The sequence below is a fragment of the Alosa sapidissima genome, chromosome 8, assembly GCF_018492685.1.
Source record: "Alosa sapidissima isolate fAloSap1 chromosome 8, fAloSap1.pri, whole genome shotgun sequence".
Taxonomy (NCBI): Eukaryota; Metazoa; Chordata; class Actinopteri; order Clupeiformes; family Clupeidae; genus Alosa; species Alosa sapidissima.
The window spans coordinates 14,848,206-14,869,683 of record NC_055964.1 but is presented as its reverse complement, the minus strand read 5'-3'; the positions used below and the strand labels follow the sequence as shown (position 1 = coordinate 14,869,683).

Sequence of the window (21,478 nt, the reverse complement as noted above, 5' to 3'; positions counted from 1 at the left end):
CTGGGTTTCCTGGAATGTCGCTGTTAGGAAAGATTTCAGGCAACGCTGGTACTCACCAGGAAGTGTCTGAAGCAGAAGGTGTTTCAGGATAGGAGGTATTATGTGTGTGTGTGTGTGTGTATGTGTATTTGTGTGTGCGTTCGTGTGTACTTGTATTTGTGCTTATGTGTTGTTTTCAGGGATTTCCTCAGTTCATTGTCTGCATCACCATTTCCTAGCATAAAAATATTCTTTACTCAGACTGGGGTTTCCCTCATAGCTTTGCTACATAACTGAAACCTTTGATTGTTATGTGGCACATCACCTTGTATTACAACCATTTTTTACCATCAGAATTGTTTATACTTATTATCAATAATAAATCTGTGTCAGCCTAAATGCTTGTCTGCCTATTCTACTACATTAGCCACCCTATATTTATACACACAAATATAGCAACTAATAGCAAAACCCAAAAGCAATCTTTGCTCATGTTGTTGTCACTATGGTCCACAGACAGGTTGTAATTCATCAGCCATTTCCTCCAGAGCTGCACTCTGCCTTCCCTCCTCCCTCCAGAGAGGTGTGGTGATGTCACGGAGGGGGGCGTGTGTGTGTCTGTGTGTGTGTGCGTGAGTGTGTGTGGTGGAGAGGTGTGTGTGCGTAGTGGGGGGGGGGGGGGGGCTGTCTGAGAGCCTCTATAAGGTGAGGTGCTGGCTGGGAGATTCTCTCAGCCAATCTCACAGGAGCTGGGTGGCACTGGGAGCTTAGCTTTGGAGAGGGGAGAAGCCAGAGAGAGACAGAGAGAAGCTGACTGGTGCACATCTCAGTGCACGCACTTAAGACCCCTGACTGGCTTCAGACACATACTGAGAGACAGACAGAGAGAGTGCAGACACACAGTGAAGAGACACTGTTAGCTTATTGTTTAGCTAGACTAACTTTTTCTGATACATTTTTGGACATAAGATCTTCAGTGAAGCTGTTGAGAATTGCTACGGATTTTTCATGCTTTAGCACCGGATCACTAAAAGCTATCGTTTGGATCTCTACATCACTTCTGGAAAATTTGTATATTTTTGACAAAATCAACCAGAGGGATGTTTTTCATGGAGAATTTGACGAGGAAGATGCTCAACATTGCTTTCTTGATGTATTGTGGCTCAGCATTGCTGGTGAGTTTAGCAATAACTGCTTGGCTACCAGTTTTTTTCCCATGAAGATAGTTTGTTGCAGCTGGATGTGTTTTAGCACAGTGAGTGAGGAAGGATGACAAAGTCATTAGGACCTTACTGTCAATTAAATTATCTCATCATATAAAGACACAAATATACAATCTCATGGAGTGTTTTTAGTTATTATTATGAAGTTTAATCTTTTTACTGCCACTCACACTGAAAACCAGACACCAGGCTGAATAGTTCATAATCACAATTATTGTGTTAATTCCAAGTACCAGCCCGGAACATAAAATAGTAAAAGAAAATAATGTTAATCTATTCATATTTGTATACAGGTCAGAGGGTTTCAGTGCTTTCATACAGATGTCACCTCACTCAGAAGTGCTGCTGATGGAATGATATCAGTGAATGAGTCAGTCACCCCCGGTCCAGGCACAGTGTAGCTTTGTGTTAGCTGTCCTGACCGTTAAATAACGTGCTGCGTGGTCCTTCTTGTAGGTGGAGGGCGCCTGCCCGGCCCAGTGCTCCTGCTCCCCCTCCCCGCCGGCCTGCCCGCTGGGCGTTAGCTGGGTGACGGACGCTTGCGGCTGCGGCTGCCGGGTGTGCGCGCAGCAGTTCAACCAGGACTGCGGCCCCGACCTGCCCTGCGACCACATCAAGGGCCTGCACTGCCACCTGGGGGCCGGGGGTGACCCTGAGCGAGGCCTGTGCCGAGGTGAGAGAGGGAAAGGGCAGGGGGGTGGGGGAGGGGGTTTAGAATGGCCTCTTTGTGCCAGGTGTTAGAGGAGGTGGTGGGGGGGGGGATTTACCTGACCCTTCCCCTTTGACCTCTGACCTCTTCCCGTTAGCCCAGGCCCAGGGTCGGCCGTGCGAGTTCACTGGACGCGTTTACCAGCACGGCGAGGACTTCCAGCCCAGCTGCCAGCACCAGTGCAGCTGCATGGACGGCGTGGTGGGCTGCATGCCCTTGTGCCCGCACCAGGTGCCTCTGCCCGACTGGCGCTGCGCCAGCCCTCGACTGGCCACGCCGGCCGGTCGCTGCTGCCAGGAGTGGGTGTGCGACGACAGCAACCACATCAGCGAGGAGCCGCGGGAGCCTGAGCACACGTCTCTCCCTACAAACCACATCAGCAAGCACCTCCCGACACAGCAGCTCCGCTCAAGCACCAGCCTCTCCTTCCAGGGTAGAGAAAACACACATACGTCATCCCGTATGTCTTGGGTGTAGCAAGGATGAGAGAACATGGGGATTGTCACCATATTGCTTTTTAGTCTGAATATGAAACCAATGCTTTGAATTCATAGTTGTATATTTCACATAATTCAGCATGTTGCTTTTATTGATGCACTTTATATTTCTTTCCTCTCACACAGAGTGGCTGTCTCTGCCCACGTCTCGTCTGATAGTGTCCCAGACCTCCTGTTTCCCACAGACCACTGATTGGTCGGAGTGCTCGGCCACATGTGGCTTTGGCGTCTCCAGCCGAGTCACCAATGAGAACCCAGAGTGCCGCCTGGTCAAAGAGACACGGTTTTGCCAGATTCGGGAGTGTGGTGTGACTGCTAGTGTCAAGGTAATAACATGGTGAACTCCCTGTGAACTGCTTACTAAGACGTTTCCCTGTTTTCTCCCTGTCGTCCCACATTAGGAATTCAGGCACCAGTTAAACTACATTTAAAACTACATTGTTTTACAAAGAATGGTGATTGTTAAGAATATGCAATATATATCAATATATATCAATATATATATATATATATATATGTCAATATTTCATGGTTTCGATTGGTGTTGTTCTAGAAAGGGAAGAAGTGCCGGCGGACCGTGCGGCCTCGGGAACCAGTGAGCATCACGTTCGCCGGCTGCACCACAACCCGGCGCTACCGGCCGCGCACCTGCGGCTCCTGCGTCGATGGCCGCTGCTGCCGTCCCACGCAGAGTCGCACAGTGCGCCTGCGCTTCCAGTGCCCCGACGGCGAGAATGTTAACCGCAACGTCATGTGGGTCCAGCGTTGCCGCTGCAGCCGGAGCTGCCCGTCCTCCAACGATGGCGATGACCGGGCCGGGCCCTCGGTCAGCCTCCACAACGACATCCACACCTTCCAGGGATCGCCATCACTGGAGTGAAAGCCAATCCGTCCAGCCACCCAACCCTCAACCCAACCCTGCATTAGGATGGGAGCCTGGCTTGCCTCCCTCTGTGACTGATGTATGACCAGAAGGTCCACCATTGCGCACCAGACCACCGGCAGTGGAGGTGCTGCCTCTTGTGTGGTCGATCACTTCTCCACAGACTTAAGAGAGAGCACTGGCCTTCATCAAGTGTCAGGATCAGCCCTCTTCCCCTCCCTCTCCCCTCCTCCCCCAACTAAGCTAACCTTCGATAATATGTTTAGATGATCTGCTTGCACTTTACGTTTCCTACCATTTGGATGTTCTTCCCCCTCCCTCCCTCCCTTCTTCCCTCGCCTTTTGTGGAATGTTTGCCATGTGGAGTTCTACCATCTGTAGCTGGACACTTCACAGGCATAACCTGCTATCTATGGAGACAGTTCTGAGTTGCAACACATTGCTGTTGAACCAATGAATGGCAAACTCGACATCAGATGAGATGTGTCTGTTACATATTACTGTTGTTCCTTTTGGTCCGACTCTCTTCTAATTTATTGGTCTTAATTTTTGAGTACCTCCAACACTGGAGGAAAGGCAGAATACTTAGGTATTTGTAGACTTCCCATCAGCTTGGATGGGTAAATATTGAAGTGCACTAACATCCCTTTCTTAGTTGATCTCCGCTGTGGTGTTGACAGGTGATTTTGGTCTTGAATGTGCATTTGAATGGTAGGCTGATGATTGCTTTGAATACACAACAGATTTGGAGATCCATAAGTATACTGACTCATTTGTTAATTGTTTCTGTCTGTTCAGTGCATACAGTTCTCTAATTATCGACCATTGTTGGCACTGCACTGCCTTCTGATGTGAGTGTGTGAATCCGGCATATACGTGCGTGTTTGTGTATGTGTATGTGTTTTTTGTGTCGGTGACAGAGTGAAGTCAAGACAATGAAAAGGGATGATAGACAAGTTGAATGAGAGAAGTAAAAAAAATAACAGAAAGAGTCTGTGTGTTTTATTAGAACTTTCAATGTACATATACAAACTTCATTCAGTGGAGTGACGATATTTGGAAATCGCTTCATTTTTCGGGGCGTGCTTGGGATCTGACTCTAAATTCTGATGCTTTACAGGCTCTCATCCTGGAGTGAGGATTTTATTTGTGTATTTATGACTTCTATTTAGTTTTGTAATAAATTGTGTCTTTGATGTGTGACAAGCACATCACATTAAAACATATACAAAAGCTTGATTTTGCCTTTCAATTTGTTTGGCCATCATATTGCTATAATGTATTATGATTCACAAAAGAAAACTTTATATGTGTTAATACTAGATATATACTCGGCTCTTCATGGGGCTATAAAGGCCACAATCTACAATGGCCATTTGCGTAACAGAGGGCAACAAGTCCTAGCACGTCAGTTACTCGTCTCCTGGCTGGGGATGTAGAGTGGTATGAGGAGGAGGCTAAGTCACTGGCCTGGCCCCAGTCACACACCAGTGGACCAGAGTTCAGCCTGTGAACACACAGCCGGGCTCTCCAGCACAAACATAGCAAACACCTCCCAAATTCCACACGCTGCCCTGCTCTCCTGGTCTTGGTCAACCCCCCACACTTCCCCACCCCAAACCCATGCCTGCCCAAGAGCCGGGCGCGGCAGTGTCGGTGCTGTGCCATCACCTTCTGTGGTCAGGTAGTACAGTGAGCATCCTCAACGACAACGGCCTAAAATTGGCACTATGTAAAACAGTGTGATTCTATGCTCACAGTACAATGACACTTCAGAACATCACATCCATAATCATCTGTCTCCCTAAAGCAACCACAAGAGTCATTAGAAACAACAATGAGGAACATAGTTGAAATGAGCACACATAGTGGGTATTACATTTTAAAATATACAACCTCTCATGTGTGCATTGATCTCATATTTTAAAAAACTGACAATAGCGAAAATGATATGTACACTGTTGTCTTCTATTTCCATAAATCACGGGCATTCCACTATCCCCATGGTTACACCTACACCAAGGGCGCCATCATCGTCACTGGTATAAACTGGTCTTCCTGTTGTATTCAAAGTGTGCCTCATTTCCCAGAAATGTGAGGCCTCCTGTATTTGCAAAGAGGGATTTAAATGGTTGAATCTGACAGTTGGTGCCTTTCCCGGAGTTATTGTACACATTGTCTGGTGTCCCTTGACAACAAGTCTTTGACAAAGAGGTACACATAGCATTTCTGAGGACAGTCATGGCAATAGTTATAATAACTGTGAATGAATTTGCCAAAAATTATATACTGCTGTATATTATTGCAGTGGTGTTAGTATTTCCAATTTTGAAGTGGTCAAGATACATACATGACCATCATATAATAAGCTCCCTTTACTTTCCCCCTTTGATAAAAAATAGGTGAAACTCCCCTCTATCACAGCAACCGGCCTGACCTGATGAAGATATATGGCAGGTTATGGCCGTGTGAATACAGCCCTGTGTTTTGAGACATTTTCATCTCCAAGATGTGTTGCTAGAGCGTGCAGTGCCTGGTGAACTAGACAGGAATCTCCAGGTGTTGCCTGATCTCATATGAAAGTGCGACTTTCAGCATTAACTTGACAGAGAAACAGGATATATGTCAGAGACTGACCGAGGCCTAAGAGAATAGAATAAAGGGGCCACAGGAACTCAGGTTTCACACAAACGACCACTATGTCCACCAACACCCATAACACAAGTCATAACACAAATGTCCATAATTCAAGATGACAGGTGACAGAGCTAACACAGACAAATCTGTTGGTGAAAAAAATGTAATGGCATCACAACACAATAAATAGCATAACATGGATACATAGCCAATTTGATACACACATCATCCAGTATAAACAGACTGACACACAGATTCTGATTATTCTCAACACATTACAACACATGGCTGCAGCTATTGGTAATTTTCTTGATTAATCAATTAGTTATTTGAGCATTAAAATATCAGGAAATGGTAAATAAATGTCTATCAGTATTTCCCAAAGTCCAAGATTATGTTCTCGAGTGCTTTGTTTTGCACCTGTGAAGATATTTTGCTGTCAAAGCTAAATCAATGTTAAAAGGAACTGAAATCAAAGAATGTTGAGGTATTTTCCTGAAAAAATATAGGCCTACATATACTGAATAACTGATTACCAAAATGGTAACCGATTAAAACGAACTCTCTGAATGCACGTAACATAAAGAAAGGGAATATATGATAAAAACGCAGGCAATCACTCACTGGTTTTCAGTTCCACTCTTCAGTTGCTCTAAAACTCCTGATTTTTTTTTTTTTAAATATTTAGGCATCTTCATTTTACAAAACAATAGGCAGACATCTAAGATGTAAACTGTCAATATTGGGGCATAGAGGTAGAGATCAATCTAATTTAATTAGCAAAAAAAGTGATTATTTTAAAATCAACGATGAGAAAGGCTGGGAAACACAGTAGGGTCATTTAAACGAGACACCAAACAAAGAGCAAGAGTTGGCTTCCCCCTGCTGGTAAAATTAAGTACCGACCTACAATGATCAGTGTAGAAAAGTAACAATGCAGGCATGAAGAGAATCAGAACAGCTTTGTGTGAATTGTGAAATATTGTAGTGCACCCGTATACCCTACTACAGATATGAGAAAAGGATACAACAATGATGAGTGATGAGTTTACTGATTTGTAATTGACTCTGTCATGTTGTATTCTGTCATTACAATTTTGGAGTAACATTTAATGAATGGAATATATGCCATAGAAAAATGTTTGGTCGTAATTGAATTGAATTTATTTTGGAATATACATTAATGAAGCTCAACGATGACAGAGGTCACACACAACTCACTGCAAAAGGACTTTTGGAGATGAACAGCTACTTATCGCCTCATATACATGGCATTTGTTTTTAGTACTTCTGCAACATATTTACCGTTTCTTTTTGCATAATCATGAAACGGGGCATAGTCTTATCTAGATTTAGAAAAGTGATGTAGGGCTACTGTGATACTGTGAACAGTGTGAAATAATAGGGAGAAATAATCATCTCACTTTGCTTAATCATATACACAGCAGCTTTCACAAAGACCTCAGAAGAAGAAATAGTATTTTATTTCGCCTAAAGTATGGGACTGTTATTGCTGCCTTTGCTAATATGGAGACGATAACATTCTGAGCCGGATGTCACTCACAAATGTGTATTTGTATTTGGAAAATGAAATTTATTTTACAGCTCAACTGAGATTATAGTATTCAGTATAAGTATAAGTATAAGTATAAGTATATATACTTTTTTGATCCCGTGAGGGAAATTTGGTCTCTGCATTTAACCCAATCGGTGAATTAGTGAAACACATACAGCACACAGTGAACACACAGTGAGGTGAAGCACACACTAATCCCGGCGCAGTGAGCTGCCTGTTACAATGGCGGCGCTCGGGGAGCAGTGAGGGGTTAGGTGCCTTGCTCAAGGGCACTTCAGCCGCGGCCCACTGGTCGGGGCTCGAACCGGCAACCCTCCGGTTACAAGTCCAGAGTGCTAACCACAAACAGCAGAATTTTTTACAGCAGAATATTCTGACACAAACAGCAGAATTAACTATAAAATAGTGGCATGACGGTGGATGACTTTAACAGCAGAATATTCTGACACAAACAGCAGAATTATCTATAAAATAGTGGCATGACGGTGGATGACTTTCGGCAAGTAATACCTTCTAAATTATTAGGGGGGCGCGACTAGTCAATAATTCCAACCTTGAACATCGATCATCCTGTCAAGTGCCACTCCTCCTCCTGAACGTTCAATGGCTGAAATGGATGAATCTCGACAACGTCACTGAGAAGCCATTTAAAATCCTTCCTACACCCTTTTTGAAATAATTTACGCTTTCACCGCCACCGAGAGTGAGCCGTGCAGTAAATCCATGTCATGTTGCTCTGATGTCTCTACCCATTTTGCGCTTGAACAATGGTTACTTTGAGCGTTTACCTCTACGCATATTATCCTTAGTTTGCTTTGCGCATTTCAAGCGGAGTCTGTAGCTACCGAGAGGCTAATTAAATTAGAGGCTTTTCGTTTGTTTTCAATTTGTTCGAGGGAGCGCGGACTTTTCGTTTTACACACAGAAGTTTTTACAACGTTCTCCTGTCTTCATATTTGAGCGGTACCTCTCGGATTACGGACAACAACCCGTCGAAAAGTTCATCACGGTGTCCAAACGAGGAACTTTAGGGTGAGATGAATTTCCTTACCTGGTTGATTGTTGTTGAATGTTGCTCGTTTTAATGGAACACTCTATTCAGGTTCTCAGTTAAATAGAATATCGATGTTGAAACCCAAGCCTATTCAGCATGCTACAATTGTGTTTTATAAGAAATGCAAAGTTGGAAGTGGCTATTATGTTTACGCATACCAAGGGAGGAAGACGTGTGGACTCGTAGAATGTGATTGCGCCAACGTTAACTCAAGTTCAAGTAGGAGAAATCACGTTTCATAAATGCAAATGCAGTTACAGCTACTGATAATATGGTTGATACAGTCACTGATGACTCATCGTGGGTCAAGTTTTCTAAGGCAAGTTTCAATTGTTCAGGTGTTCCATCCTATCTGGAAACGTTCACGTTCATTACGCATGGTCCCGTCTTTCTTTTGACAGGTCTTTATGCAGTTAAGGATTCATTTAAGTCTTTCCTAATTGACACAAATCTAAGAGTCTTAGTAATAAACTCCCTGTCAGCTTAGAGATCAGCTTTAGATAATGTCTATCTGCTTCACAGGGTTTGATCTGGAGATGTAAGTTTTAGCATTGATCCTTATGGTTTACACTACCCACTTTACCCAGGCGTTCACAGAAGTGATGCAAAGAGGCATTCTTGTCCTGATCAATCTTAAATTGTATTGACTGTGTTAGCTACGGTGAACCACTGAAAATAATGGCAATTATAATCTGGGAAGTTTTCAAGTTCTTAAAAATATCCAGTTTGATCTGTTTTATGAATTTATTGCAGGTGGCATTTATTGGTCTAGCTGGTAGCCATATTTGTGTTTTTAGTTTTAAAGGAAATAATTCCAGTCTATTTATGTGTAAATGATCTAGAATGAAATGATCTGCAACCACAGTAGAAAAGGCTTGATTGGATTTGATTAATGTGGCACTAGTCTACATGTTTGTGTGTCATTTCATTAACAACCACGGCAGCCAACATTTGCAGTCTTTAGTAAAAGTAGTTGATTCAGTGCTTACAGCACTATGCCAGTGTCTAGGTTATCCAGTGCATTAGTCACACAAGAGGGTTTTTGAGAAGACAATTAGGGTGGGCTGACACCCATTAATCTAGATGGTTTCAGTGCCGGCTGACTCCTAATGGAAGACATGAAGAGTGCGAGTCCTCGCCCACATTTACCCACTCCCTTTCCAAAAGCCCCCCCCCCCCCCATTGTCAAGTCCGTAGGCTGCAATTTAGAACACATTCCCAAAGATTTCTCTGATGGAGATTACAGAAGAGATTCAGATGATTCTGTCTATGTCCTGTGGCTTTCAAGTGAGAACAGGATGTAAAATGGCAAAAGAGGCACGGCTGGGTGCTTCTGTTTTCACTTGGTCTCATCCTGTGTTGATTATGCACAAGGTAACATGTGTTTGTTAGCACAGACCATTGTCCATCATGATCTCGACAGTGTGTCAAAGTTATGATGGACGAATCTGTAGCTTTCCTAGATTTGTTAATTGTCCAAACATATCTGTTTCTTTGGATATGTATCACTGTGATTTACCACGTGTATAGTTTATGCATATACTACATGCTTTTTCTGTCAAAATGTGCCTGTGTGCTTGCTACATTAATTAACTAGCGGTGCCTTTGTAGTAAAACAGACTGACTGGATGGAAGCAGATCTCACAGCAGAGAAGCTACTTGGAGGTTATAAATAGAAAAGCAGTGTGAGTTGGACTGCCGTGTTTGCTGTAATAGCCCTGTGATTGATTCCACAGCTCTGCCATGGTGAACAGTCAGGTGCCTGGCAGTGGGTCTCCCCCCAGGTCGTGCGCGGGCTGCGGGGGCCGGATAGCCGACCGCTTCCTGCTCTTCTCCATGGAGAGATACTGGCACACGCGCTGCCTCAAGTGCACCTGCTGTCAGGCCCAGCTGGGCGAGATCGGGACCACCTGCTACAGCAAGGGAGGCATGATCCTATGCAGAAGCGACTACATCAGGTGAGAATCCGGCTCCACAGTGATGATGGGGATTCTATTCCGACTTTATGTAAGCCCCAAGTAGAGGGTGAATATTAACCCCTTTCCTTACTTATAGGACACCACTCAGAAGTAACCATTTAAGTACCTGAGCACTGACTTGAAGGTTCTAGTGGAGGCTAACATCTTAGAGAGTCTAGAACTGTTCCAAGAGTCCTTCAGAGTCTACCTTGCAACATGTAGTGTTTGAAACTGTGGTAACCGTACCTAACAGGCTGTGGTGCCCATACATGCTAACGCATGCTAACGTGCCACACTGCAGGCATGGTGGCACAGCGGTAAAGCCACGGCCTGATAATCAGTTGTCCTGGGTTTGATTCCCGAACCCACCGTGTGGTTGTGGTGTATTAGTATAATTGACTCATCTTTGTACTGCCGCTTGTTATTAGATACAGATACTGGAAGATAATGGAATACTGCTGTTTAGAGTGCTCAAAGGATAAAGGGGCTACAGATGATGCGGCATGCAGGAAGTTATAGATGGAGAGAAATCCAACCGATCAAGTTAGTTAGCAAAGGGTTATGAACTGTTTTGTCATTGCAAATATCTCTGCCTTGTATGAAAACCCCTTTTGAATAAGTAGGAGATTGTGCTCTTCAGAGTGCATTAGTCAGAGCAGGTTTTTGTCTGTGCTGTTAGCGTTGCCAACCATCTCACAGGTGAAAAGTGCTAAGTTGTCATGTCTTTGCCATGCACTGCAGTAACCCTTTTTGTTGTGTGTGTGTGTGTGTGTGTGTGTGTGTGTGTCCTACACAGACTGTTTGGTCACTCAGGGGCATGCGGTGCTTGTGGACAATCCATTCCTGCCAGTGAGATGGTGATGAGGGCACAGGGCAATGTCTACCACCTCAAGGTGAAGATTTTAGAACTTACCATTATCTTCATGATCATCATTATTATCATAAGTTACAGTAAAATTACTAGGCTACAGAGTAGACCTGTGCTTACTGATATTGGCCTGACTTTGCATGAATAGGAGATCAACAGAATTGTTGTCTGTTCCAGTGTTTCACCTGTGCCACTTGCCGAAATCGTCTGATGCCTGGCGATCGCTTCCACTACGTGAACGGCACCATCTTCTGTGAGCACGACCGTCCTGGCGGGTCCCTACTGAGCAGTCACCTGCAGCCCCTCCAGAGCAACCCTGTGCTGCCCGATCAGAAGGTGTGTCCTTGAGACCAGCTCCCACTGACTGAAGCAATGCATAGATCCGGCAATAGCTCAGACCACAACATGTTTGTGAGAGTCCTAAGTGTGCAGTCCTAAGGTTCTCTACAACATGGGAAAATTAGGACTCTACGACATGTTTGTGAGAATGTCCAGAGTACTATTTTTTCCAGCTTTGTTCCTTTGTCAGTAAGTGTTTGGGAGTTGTTTATGCACAGTATAGTCCGGACTTCACCATTACTTTTTTTCAGAACTGTGCTTTGTTATTTTGCTGTACCATTTCATAGCAATGATCTAGTTCTCAACAGTCTCAAACAGTCATGTAGGTCAATGTCACTGTGATCGGCTGTCCTATACACTGGCTTTTGCAAATGATATACACATCAAGTTTTCTCCTTCTCGTCTCAGGTTTGCTGAAGGGTAGAAGTTGCTGACTGGTCGACATGTTCCTCTCCAAACCGCACTTCTCTCTGGAGCAACTTCTTCTCAGCTTCTGGTGTTTTTGGCTTCTGCAATTCCTGGATCCTTTCTGTGTCCGTGGATCACTTAACCATCGGATTGGAGCACTTATTTTGATAAGGTACACATGTGATATGGGCAGACCAGCAAAACTACAGACTCAACTAACCAGATGTGCATCAAGTATATAAGGTTTTTTTTCTCTTCGACATTGCTTCACTTAAAATACATTGTCAGGACTGCAAATGCCATGTTTTCTGTAAGTCATCCCTGTCGGTGAACTGTCAGTAATCTATCTGTCAGAACTGTCAGTTTAATTTATACAAGGCAGATCTGAACATTTTCAGCCGCCATTCAGTCATTCTTTGTTTGGAGTTTGTTTTCAGGGTATTTTTTTATATATATCAAGTCAGTTGACTTCATACATCTTCAGATTTTGGAGGTGACCTGTAAATATTTTTTTATAATGGTATTGTGTGCTACATTCGAATTCTATTGTCTAAAATGTAACATCCTCTTTTCTTAAATGGATGTCTATTTATGATGTGAAATTATCAAATGGTAAATAAATACTTGAAACCATAGCCCCTCTGTTTTGTACTAAATGTTGACAGCACACTGGATAAAAGCATACTAGATATTTAAAAAAAGAAATGACCGGGGGGGGGGTGTTGGTGTTCTAGCTTTCTCGTTTGGTTACTTAGTTTCGCCCTCAGTGGTGCAGGGCTGATTACCCATAGGAATGGAATTAAAGGGCTCGAGCTCTGACCATTACTGAAGCAATTAATTGTGAGCACGGTATCTCTTCTGCATTTGCACATGGGATGCTGAACTTTGGTCTGATCCCATGTCTGAATTTAATAAGGCCTAATCTGGAGCCTGGCTAATTAAGGGGAGCAGCTCTTTTTTCCATTCAGTGCTTCAAAACAATCAGATGCATTAACTGTTTACCATGTTGCAATTAAAAAATGCCACCCAGCTCTAGCCCTGTCCCTCACATTCTCCCCACCTAAATGTTCTTTCTCTCTCTCTCTCACTCACACACACACACACACACACACACACACACACACACACACACACACACACACTTAGTGACCTTGAATTTTTTTGGCATGCCTTTCAAGTTTGATGCTTGTCTTTAGGATTTTGCTTTGTTGCTCTTCTGTGTTTTTATGGGTCTGAAATTGAATGAAAAGATTATTCACATTCTCTCAGTCACACGTAACATTTGACTGAATAATACTTTTCTTCTTTTGGTCTTACTGGGCCTTTTTTGTCCTTTTTGAACCTAAACATAATGTCACCTGGGTCTGTTAGTGTTTTAAACAAAAGGCATTTGTCATGATCTTGACATCTTGAAGAAAAATATGACACTGGAATACCATGTTGTGGACAATGTTTAGCAGTTAGCATTTTTTTAAAATAAGATGAATTATCTTTTGAATGTTTCTGATCAAGCAACTTGACGTGTGCTCTTCCTTAGCGTTGCAGCAATCAAAATGGCACCATAATGTGCTTAGCTATTAAAAAAGTCCCAAGTGTCAGCCTAGATGCTGATACGGCATCAATTATTTATTGCACGTCTGATTGAAAAGCATCAGGCAAATTCATTAACGTATGCAAATGATCACAATTACAATTATCTTCATATCTTGATAAGTAAGGAAATAAAAACCTCAGCACAATTTGAATCCCACTGTGCCACAAGTTACACGTTGCATTCAAACCAATCAAGCCTCATCTGCATATTACTAATTAGTCGAGCATATTCAAATGCCAATTAGCAGGTCTCGGAGAGAAAGCCTCTTTGCCAGGAGGCTTTATCTTTTATCGCAAAAGTTTGCAGGTGTATGGATTGCTATGCAGCGTCTGTCATGGAAAAGTGTTTATATTCTCTAATTAATCATATTAACACATGCAAATGAGTCTAATTAGTTCAGCTTTCACGCCTCCTGCTGGGTAGGAGAGAAGAGAAAGTCCTGAAAAGATCTTTTCACTTGCAGAGGAAGAAAGATAAAGCTGAAATATGTTTTTTGCTATACTCGTGATTTGTATCCAAAAGAGCAAGCGAAGAGGAAAGAAGACATGAAGACATGTATTGGGAAGTTTAGGGAGTAGTTAGTAAGTAGGTGAGAGCTATGCTACGGACACTGACTGAGGGCCTGTTGTTATGTGACCATATGTATGTATTACATATGTGTTTATATTTGCATATGTGTAGAGGGAGGAAGAACATGTTATTGTTACTGATGGTCTCCTTTGCAATGTAGCTTGGATGTTATTCCTCATTTTGTAAGTTGCTTTGGAGAAAAGCGTCTTACTTGCCTGCTAAAATGAATAAATGTAATTACTGACATTGCATGCAATATGGTTCATATTTTCTCATGGACTTCAATACCATGTTGTATTGAAAAGTAGCCTAGTCTTCGACGGTGCTTTCTTCATGTCTTCTGAGAAGATTTATGTTAATTCTCTTGGATCCCAATCACTTTGTCACATGATTGAGAAAAATACGCAAAGACCTTTAGAATGCAGCTCTGCTCTCTGCACTACGTCCCATGTGACTTCCAGGATTCTAGTCCTTACCGGCACATGTTTAGCCATCCTGGTCCACATCATGACATATAACATCAATAACCACTCTAATGGATTCAAATGGCCTAATTGTGAGCAAAGCACATTCTAACTGTAGCTTCCCTCCCTTGCAATACACAGGAAGGTAAGATGCTCACTGTGAAACCGCAAATGGGTTTAGGTTACCAGCACACCGAAAAATATTTCCTCATACGAGGAAGAAGAATGTTAATAAGGACCCTGAACCATGGTCGTCCTTTGGCATGATTGAACTCCAGCGATGCTGCTGAACAGGATTGCATTGTAATTCCATCCTGAGCATCGCCTATCTCACGTTTGCCCTGCTGTTCACGCCTCATCACTGAAATTCAAATAAATGTCTCAGCCTTTAGGTATGCATTAAAAGGAATTTCTCCAACACATGATTTTTTTTGCCCGAGTTAAATGAAACATGAATTTAATGGAACATTATTTCTCTCTCTCTCTCTCTCTCTCTCTCTCTCTCTCTCTCTCTCTCTCTCTCTCTCTCTCTCTCTCTCTCTCTCTCAATAATCAAGTGCTGCTTTGGAAACGAGGCTCGAAGCTCCATGACAAAGAGAGAGAACTTGACAACTGCAAACTTAACAGGGAGGGATGAAGGAGACAGAGACAAGAAAAGGGAGCGAGAAATAAGTTCCCTGCCCAATCAGAATTCTTTGAATAATTAAACTGATCGGCTTAATTAGCTCAATTACGTTAATTTGACCACGGAACATGGCCATATGGTAAAAGGAAACAAAAGAGGGGGGATCTAATTAAAAGTAAAATAATGAGCATTTTAATTAACTGGTTCCCCAGACGTCAGCGAGCAGGGATGTGGAGCTGGGAAGCGTAATTAAAGTACTGTAACGCTGGCAACATTTCTCCTCTCTTTCTTAGAACTGTGAGGAGAGATCCATCTAATTAAATCTGTAAATAAATTAGCTACATGGAGGGCTCCTTCTTGACTTAACACCCCCCCCCCCCCTTCAACAGACATGCTCACCTCTTCAGCATGCTCTGCCTCTACTAACTGTGTTCACCACACACACACAGAGACACACACACACACACACACACTCACATACACACTCTCAAGTTTTGCTATCCAGCACTTTAAAAATATGGAATGAGAGAGAGCTCTTGCTCTGTCTCTTGTCTCTCTCCCTCTCATTCACTTGTGTAGGTAAACAGAGCTGTTTTGTTGTGACCTGTTGTCTTACCCCAAACCCATGTTTGTGTTTCTTTATATTCATGCATAAATAGAATCAGTAATTTTTACATGGATATTTAAACACTGATCCATCGGTCAGTCCTTGGTTGTGACCTTAAAATGACCTAAGCCTGTTTTTAGCAAATCTCAGATTACAGTAAAAGGGAATCTCAGTAAAGGCGCTCTCAAAAAAACCCCATAATATGTACTTGCGCCACTGACATTTATCTCTATTGTGGGTAGCACAGTCTCTCACTGGGCTCTAATGAGCATTTATATGGTCAACCTTTCACTCTCACCTTTGCTTGATTTTCTACCCTGAGCTAATGCTACCCCCCACCTCCAACCTTGTAATACAGCCTTCCTTCCCCCAATGGACCCTTGTCTCTCTTTCTGCCCCCCCCCCCCCCCTGTCTCCCATCTCTCTCCCACTTTGGTAGCATGGCTTTAATTAAAATATGCATTCAGACTGACAATTGAGTCATTTGCATATTAAATTAGCAGCCCCTTAAGTTTCCGAGCACAGCAACACAAGCAGCTCAATGCAGCGTAAGCAGAGATCAGCCAAAGTGACACCACTGGTTCATATATAGAAACTGCACAGGATAAGTTGGGCAGATCATTGATGTCGCATACATCTCCAATATGTTTGTTGCCAGTGCTCCTGGTGCTTGGTGATTTATACTGTGGGCCATATTGTCTGTTGGCTAACAGGGGCTATATAGACATTTGACATGCTTCATATATAGGCATTGGAGCTGTTGCAGCCACAGCAGTTATGACCCATGTGAAGGTGGGTCCGTGACGGGCGTGTTTCACCGCAAAACAAGAGTGAGGCCGAGGCCTCCGAGGAGCTGCGTCCTCTGATAACACCCCAGAGGGATGCCAGATGCTCCTCTGTTCCTCTGCCGGGGGACCTGAGGGCCTCTCAGGCTCCACAGATGCCCCTGCCGTGCCCCGGGGAGGGGAGGGAGAGAGAAAGAGGAGGAGGGAGAGAGAGAGAGGGAGGGAAGGAGAGGGAGATGGATGAGAAACCACAGACAGACATGTGTTTCTGTATCCTCTCCTGCCTTCCAGCGACTGAAGCTGCTGCCATGACATCATGCAGGTACACCCCAGTGCAAAATTAATTGAAATCCGCCCAACATCAGCATGACTTTCCAACATGACAAGCCGGTGAAGCTTCCTGGATACTCTCAGCATGATAATACTTTCTAAACTAAACTGTAAACTTTACAGGATTTAGTTAACTTAATACCTATTATATTTTGTCATTAAACACAATACATTGTAAGAGATATTTCAATCCAGCTCTACCAGATTCCTGCACTACCTGGTGTTTTGCATGGACTTCTATGAAGATCTATTTAGATTTAGATTCAAAGGGCATTGCACATCTATCCTTGGAGAAAAACAGGGAACAAATGGGGGAAATAGAAATTGCTCAAATAAAAATGTGTGTCGATCCTGTTCATTTGCACAAGAAAAGGGTGTTGCAGTCTGTTTCAGAGGACACTAACCTGATATACCACATGGCATAGAAGAAGGCCATATGGCATTGCACATAATCAGCACAACAGAGCTGTGCATTATATAGTGGTACATGTCAGAAGAAAGGGAAATGAAAGAAGATAAAATAACACCGATTTAAATTTAAAACATAAATCCATAGTGCAACTAAATCTTAGCCATCTTTAATGTCTCCTCTCCCTGAGTTATATGACCATGTACTTTTCTTCATGAAAATCCATTCAATTAGTCACTCTCTTCTACAATGGTGGACCAGCTTTCCCTGTCCGAGCTGCAACAAGCCACTCAGTCTGGCCTCTCTCTCTCTCTGTCTCTCTGTCTCTCTCTCTCTCTCTCTGTCTCTCTCTGTCTCTCTCTCTCTCTCTCTCTCTCTCTCTCTCTCTCCACAGTCCAGGTGGACCTTGTGCATTCATTAGCACCCTTTATAGTTAGGACCAGATGTAGAAGAAACACCCTTACCACCCAGCCACTACTGACTGCCTCACATTTCCAATACTCATACACACACACACACACACACACACATGTTTTTTATCCTTAATTTTTTCTCTGTCTCCATACCATTTTAAAATCTCAATTTCAAATCAAAAAGTAAATCAGATTGGTTCAAGAATGGCAAAGGCCTGTACTGACATCAAGGCTTTTTGCTGAACAAAAGAAAATGAAAAACAGAAAAAAAAACACACTCAGTGTTCACATGTGAAGTGTTTAGGAATGAAAACAACAAGTGCAAAGCGACTCTTGTGTTTAGTGTGAACTGACTGGGAGGGAAATGTGTGCCTTTAAGGCTGAGCTGTTCCTAATTTTACCTCTCCGAGGCACAGACCTGCACTCGTGCTTAGCCATGCATAGCTGGTTACCTTAAAAACACAGGACTGTTGTGGGCATACACACAGCATGGCTTTATCAGAGAAGCCCACTTCTTTCAGCGAAGTTGTGCAACTAAATCGAGCTGTGTTTTTTTGCTTTGTCCCCCCCCCCCCCCCCTCATTTCCGCTCAAATTGGTGGCTGAGTTTCAGATGGCTGATGGAATCTGACTGACTGCAGAAATGTCAGTTTGTGGTGCGGCATTTCAGATGCAGATATCACTTCAAAGGGAAAGGCCGAGGAGGGTGAGGGGTGCTCGGATCCCCTCTCTCTGCCCAAAGCCCGAGGTTGAGCTGGGTTCAGTGGGCGAGGGACGAGGGGAGATGGCAAAGGGGAGCGCAGACCGGATCTCTCTCAGACAGATGCCACTGCCACCTCTGCACCCACCCCACCCCACCGCACTCCTGGATGGTGGAGCTGACTGGAGGGGGCTGTCTGTGGGTGAGCTTTGGCGCTCGGGCGGAGTGATAAAGAGTGGAAGAGCTGCCCTCGGAAAAAATGCCAGAGCCTCAGTGAGGGCAGAACGTGCTCTCTCTCTCCCTCGCTCTCTCTCTCTCTCTCTCAGCGCTCCACCTCAGTGAACCACAGAGCACCTCTCTCTGTTATCATCCCCCACACACCTGCACGGCCACACAATGAAGAGGGTAAAAGTCAGTGTGTGTGTGTGTGTGTGTGTGTGTGTGTGTGTGTGTGTGTGTGTGTATGTGTGTGTGTGTGTCTGTGTGTGTGTGTGTGTGTGTGTGTGTGTGTGTGTGTGTGTGTGTGTGTATGTGTGTCTGTGTGTGTGTGTGTGTGTGTGTGTGTGTGTGTTAAGGTAGCTAGACAAAGAATGAGACAAAAGAAAAATGATGAAAAGGAAAGAAAGAAAAAAGATTGAAAGAGAGAATAAAAGATAGAGCACAGTGCACAGGAACTCCATTTATTTATTTATTTATTTATTTATTAGCAGTTTGGGCATTAGGTTTGTGGTTCTGGTGTGTGGCTCTCTGAGACCCTCTCTGCCTTGCACAGAAAATAAAGTCAAACGATTTTCCAACACAGCTGTCATCGAGCAGAAATCACCACTACAGGCAAATAAACAAAGTTAACAAGCAGATGAGGAGTGGTCACACCATTCTCTTGTTTGTCAGATTTTCAGCAAAAGCAGACAAACAAAAAAACTAAATCCGTTAATCCCAACAACTGCCTCTAATGTAATCCAGAGGAGCAAATGATTTCACCATAGCACTGCTATTACAAATCAGGTGCTGATGCTGAGACAAACATCATGATTTGATGATTAAATATTTGTATAAATGTGTGTGTGTGTGTGTGTGTGTGTGTGTGTGTGTTGGGTGTATGCATGGGTGTGTGTGTGTTTGTGAGTGCGTGCATATGGAAGAGAGAACCCATAAGCACATGTGTGTATGCATGCAAATTAGACGTTTATATGTGCATAAGGAGAAAGAAAGTACAATAGCATATCATGCTCTGTTTGGCAAAACATTTCAGTTAGACTCAATTAAACCCAAATTATGGAAATGCAATTCAATTGCTGTAAATAATTTTCACAACAGTGTCTTTGTCTTGAAGCAATTAACCAAATTCCCATGTTCAATCAGATGACTGACTTTAATAAGAAAATTACAACACTTGTGTTCATACAAAAGCGCCGCAGCTTATTCAGTTTATTCTATTTTTATTCCTAATGAAAAGCTGATTTAAAAGCTGTGCCACAGCCAGTTTTGTTCTCATAATTAGGGGCATTAAGTCAGTGAAATATAAAATCTCTTCATGGTTAAGTTGACGCAGACATTCCTGTCTATCTCTGTCTCTCTCTGTCACTGTTGGGGGACATGTGCTACCTTCACATCCGTTTGTGGGTGATACTGATCAGCAGGAACTAGTTCAGAGTTTCACAGCAGTGATGATCTAGGAGGCCAAAACAGACAGCAGAAAACACAGTTTCAGAGAAACTTCTAGAACAGCACAGGAGAAAGTTGACAGGGAAGTAACATGCATGAGGTTTTGTATCTAATCCAACACTACTGTAAAAGAAATCTACTTAGTGGCATGACACGTGGATAAGCATGCTATGAAGTTTACATAACATACACAAATGTGTTGTGTGCAAAACATTTTTCACAAATACACAATGCTGTTTTCCACCAGAAAGTATGTGGTCATTTTCACTTTTATGTGTTCCTCTCTCTCAGTTAATGTCTGTGTTTTCCCTCTAGAATTAATGGCTTTGTTTGTTTGTTAGTTTGAGTATGCATGTGTGTGCACGTGTGTGTGTGTGTGTGTGTGTGTGTGTGTGTGTGTGTGTGTGTGTGTGTGTGTGTGTGTGTGTGTATGTGCTTGTGTATAACTGCTTTAGTCATTGAGGAACACTGATAAGCCTTATGGAGCCAGACGGCAGACTCCATGCAGTACGCTTACAGATGACTGAACTGATAGTGTGTGTGTGTGTGTGTGTGTGTGTGTGTGTGTGTGTGTGTGTGTGTGTGTGTGTGTGTGTGTGGATGCGCACACTCTTGCACACACGTTGGGGATATGGAGGCAGGGGGTTTCCTGTTCCCATAACCATTCACTAATTTTCATGCTATCAAGTCAAGGCTGACGCTCTGGTATTCATGTTACAGAATCAAACACAAATATGTGTGCAGAAGAACTGAGTCTAGCCTGTCTCAATGGGCAATATTACATTCCTTGATATGATTATACAGAGTTGCTGTGTTGCTGAAGTTTGAAGATGAAGTCTTTTGACAATGACACTGTAAATTGTCATAGAAAAGATTCAAATCAGGACATCACTGCAGGATGTGTAGCTGCAAAAGTGTCCCTTATGTAAACAGTGAATTGCCAGGAGTGGAAACAGCACTTGAAAAAAGGTGGTAGCCAACCTCAAGATTTGAACTACCCTCATCATCTTTCTCTCTCTCTCTCTCTTTCTCTCTCTCTTTTTTCTCTCTCTTTCTCTCTCTCTCCCTCCATATTTATTTATGATCCTATCATCATAAGTTGGATCAACATTTACGTGCAACTAGGGCTGTCAAAATAACTGATTCATTTTGATTAATTAATTTGAGAAAAAATAACTGATTAAAA

At 43.2% G+C, this 21,478-nt stretch overlaps 2 protein-coding genes across 2 annotated transcripts; both read left to right on the top strand.

Annotated features, from left to right (window-relative positions):
• The first annotated feature begins 700 nt into the window (after positions 1-700).
• Positions 701-4,528, top strand: ccn1l2 (cellular communication network factor 1, like 2). The gene is made up of 5 exons (XM_042102027.1): positions 701-1,154; positions 1,659-1,875; positions 2,009-2,344; positions 2,535-2,734; positions 2,962-4,528. The coding sequence occupies exons 1-5, from the start codon at positions 1,080-1,082 to the stop codon at positions 3,286-3,288; spliced, it is 1,155 nt and encodes a 384-aa protein (XP_041957961.1). The 5' UTR covers positions 701-1,079; the 3' UTR covers positions 3,289-4,528.
• A 3,641-nt stretch (positions 4,529-8,169) lies between these two features.
• Positions 8,170-12,766, top strand: si:dkey-90l8.3 (LIM domain transcription factor LMO4.1). The gene is made up of 5 exons (XM_042101894.1): positions 8,170-8,536; positions 10,295-10,516; positions 11,313-11,409; positions 11,562-11,720; positions 12,132-12,766. Exons 2-5 carry the CDS (start codon positions 10,302-10,304, stop codon positions 12,138-12,140), a joined length of 480 nt encoding a protein of 159 aa, XP_041957828.1. The 5' UTR covers positions 8,170-8,536; positions 10,295-10,301; the 3' UTR covers positions 12,141-12,766.
• Positions 12,767-21,478: the final 8,712 nt, after the last annotated feature.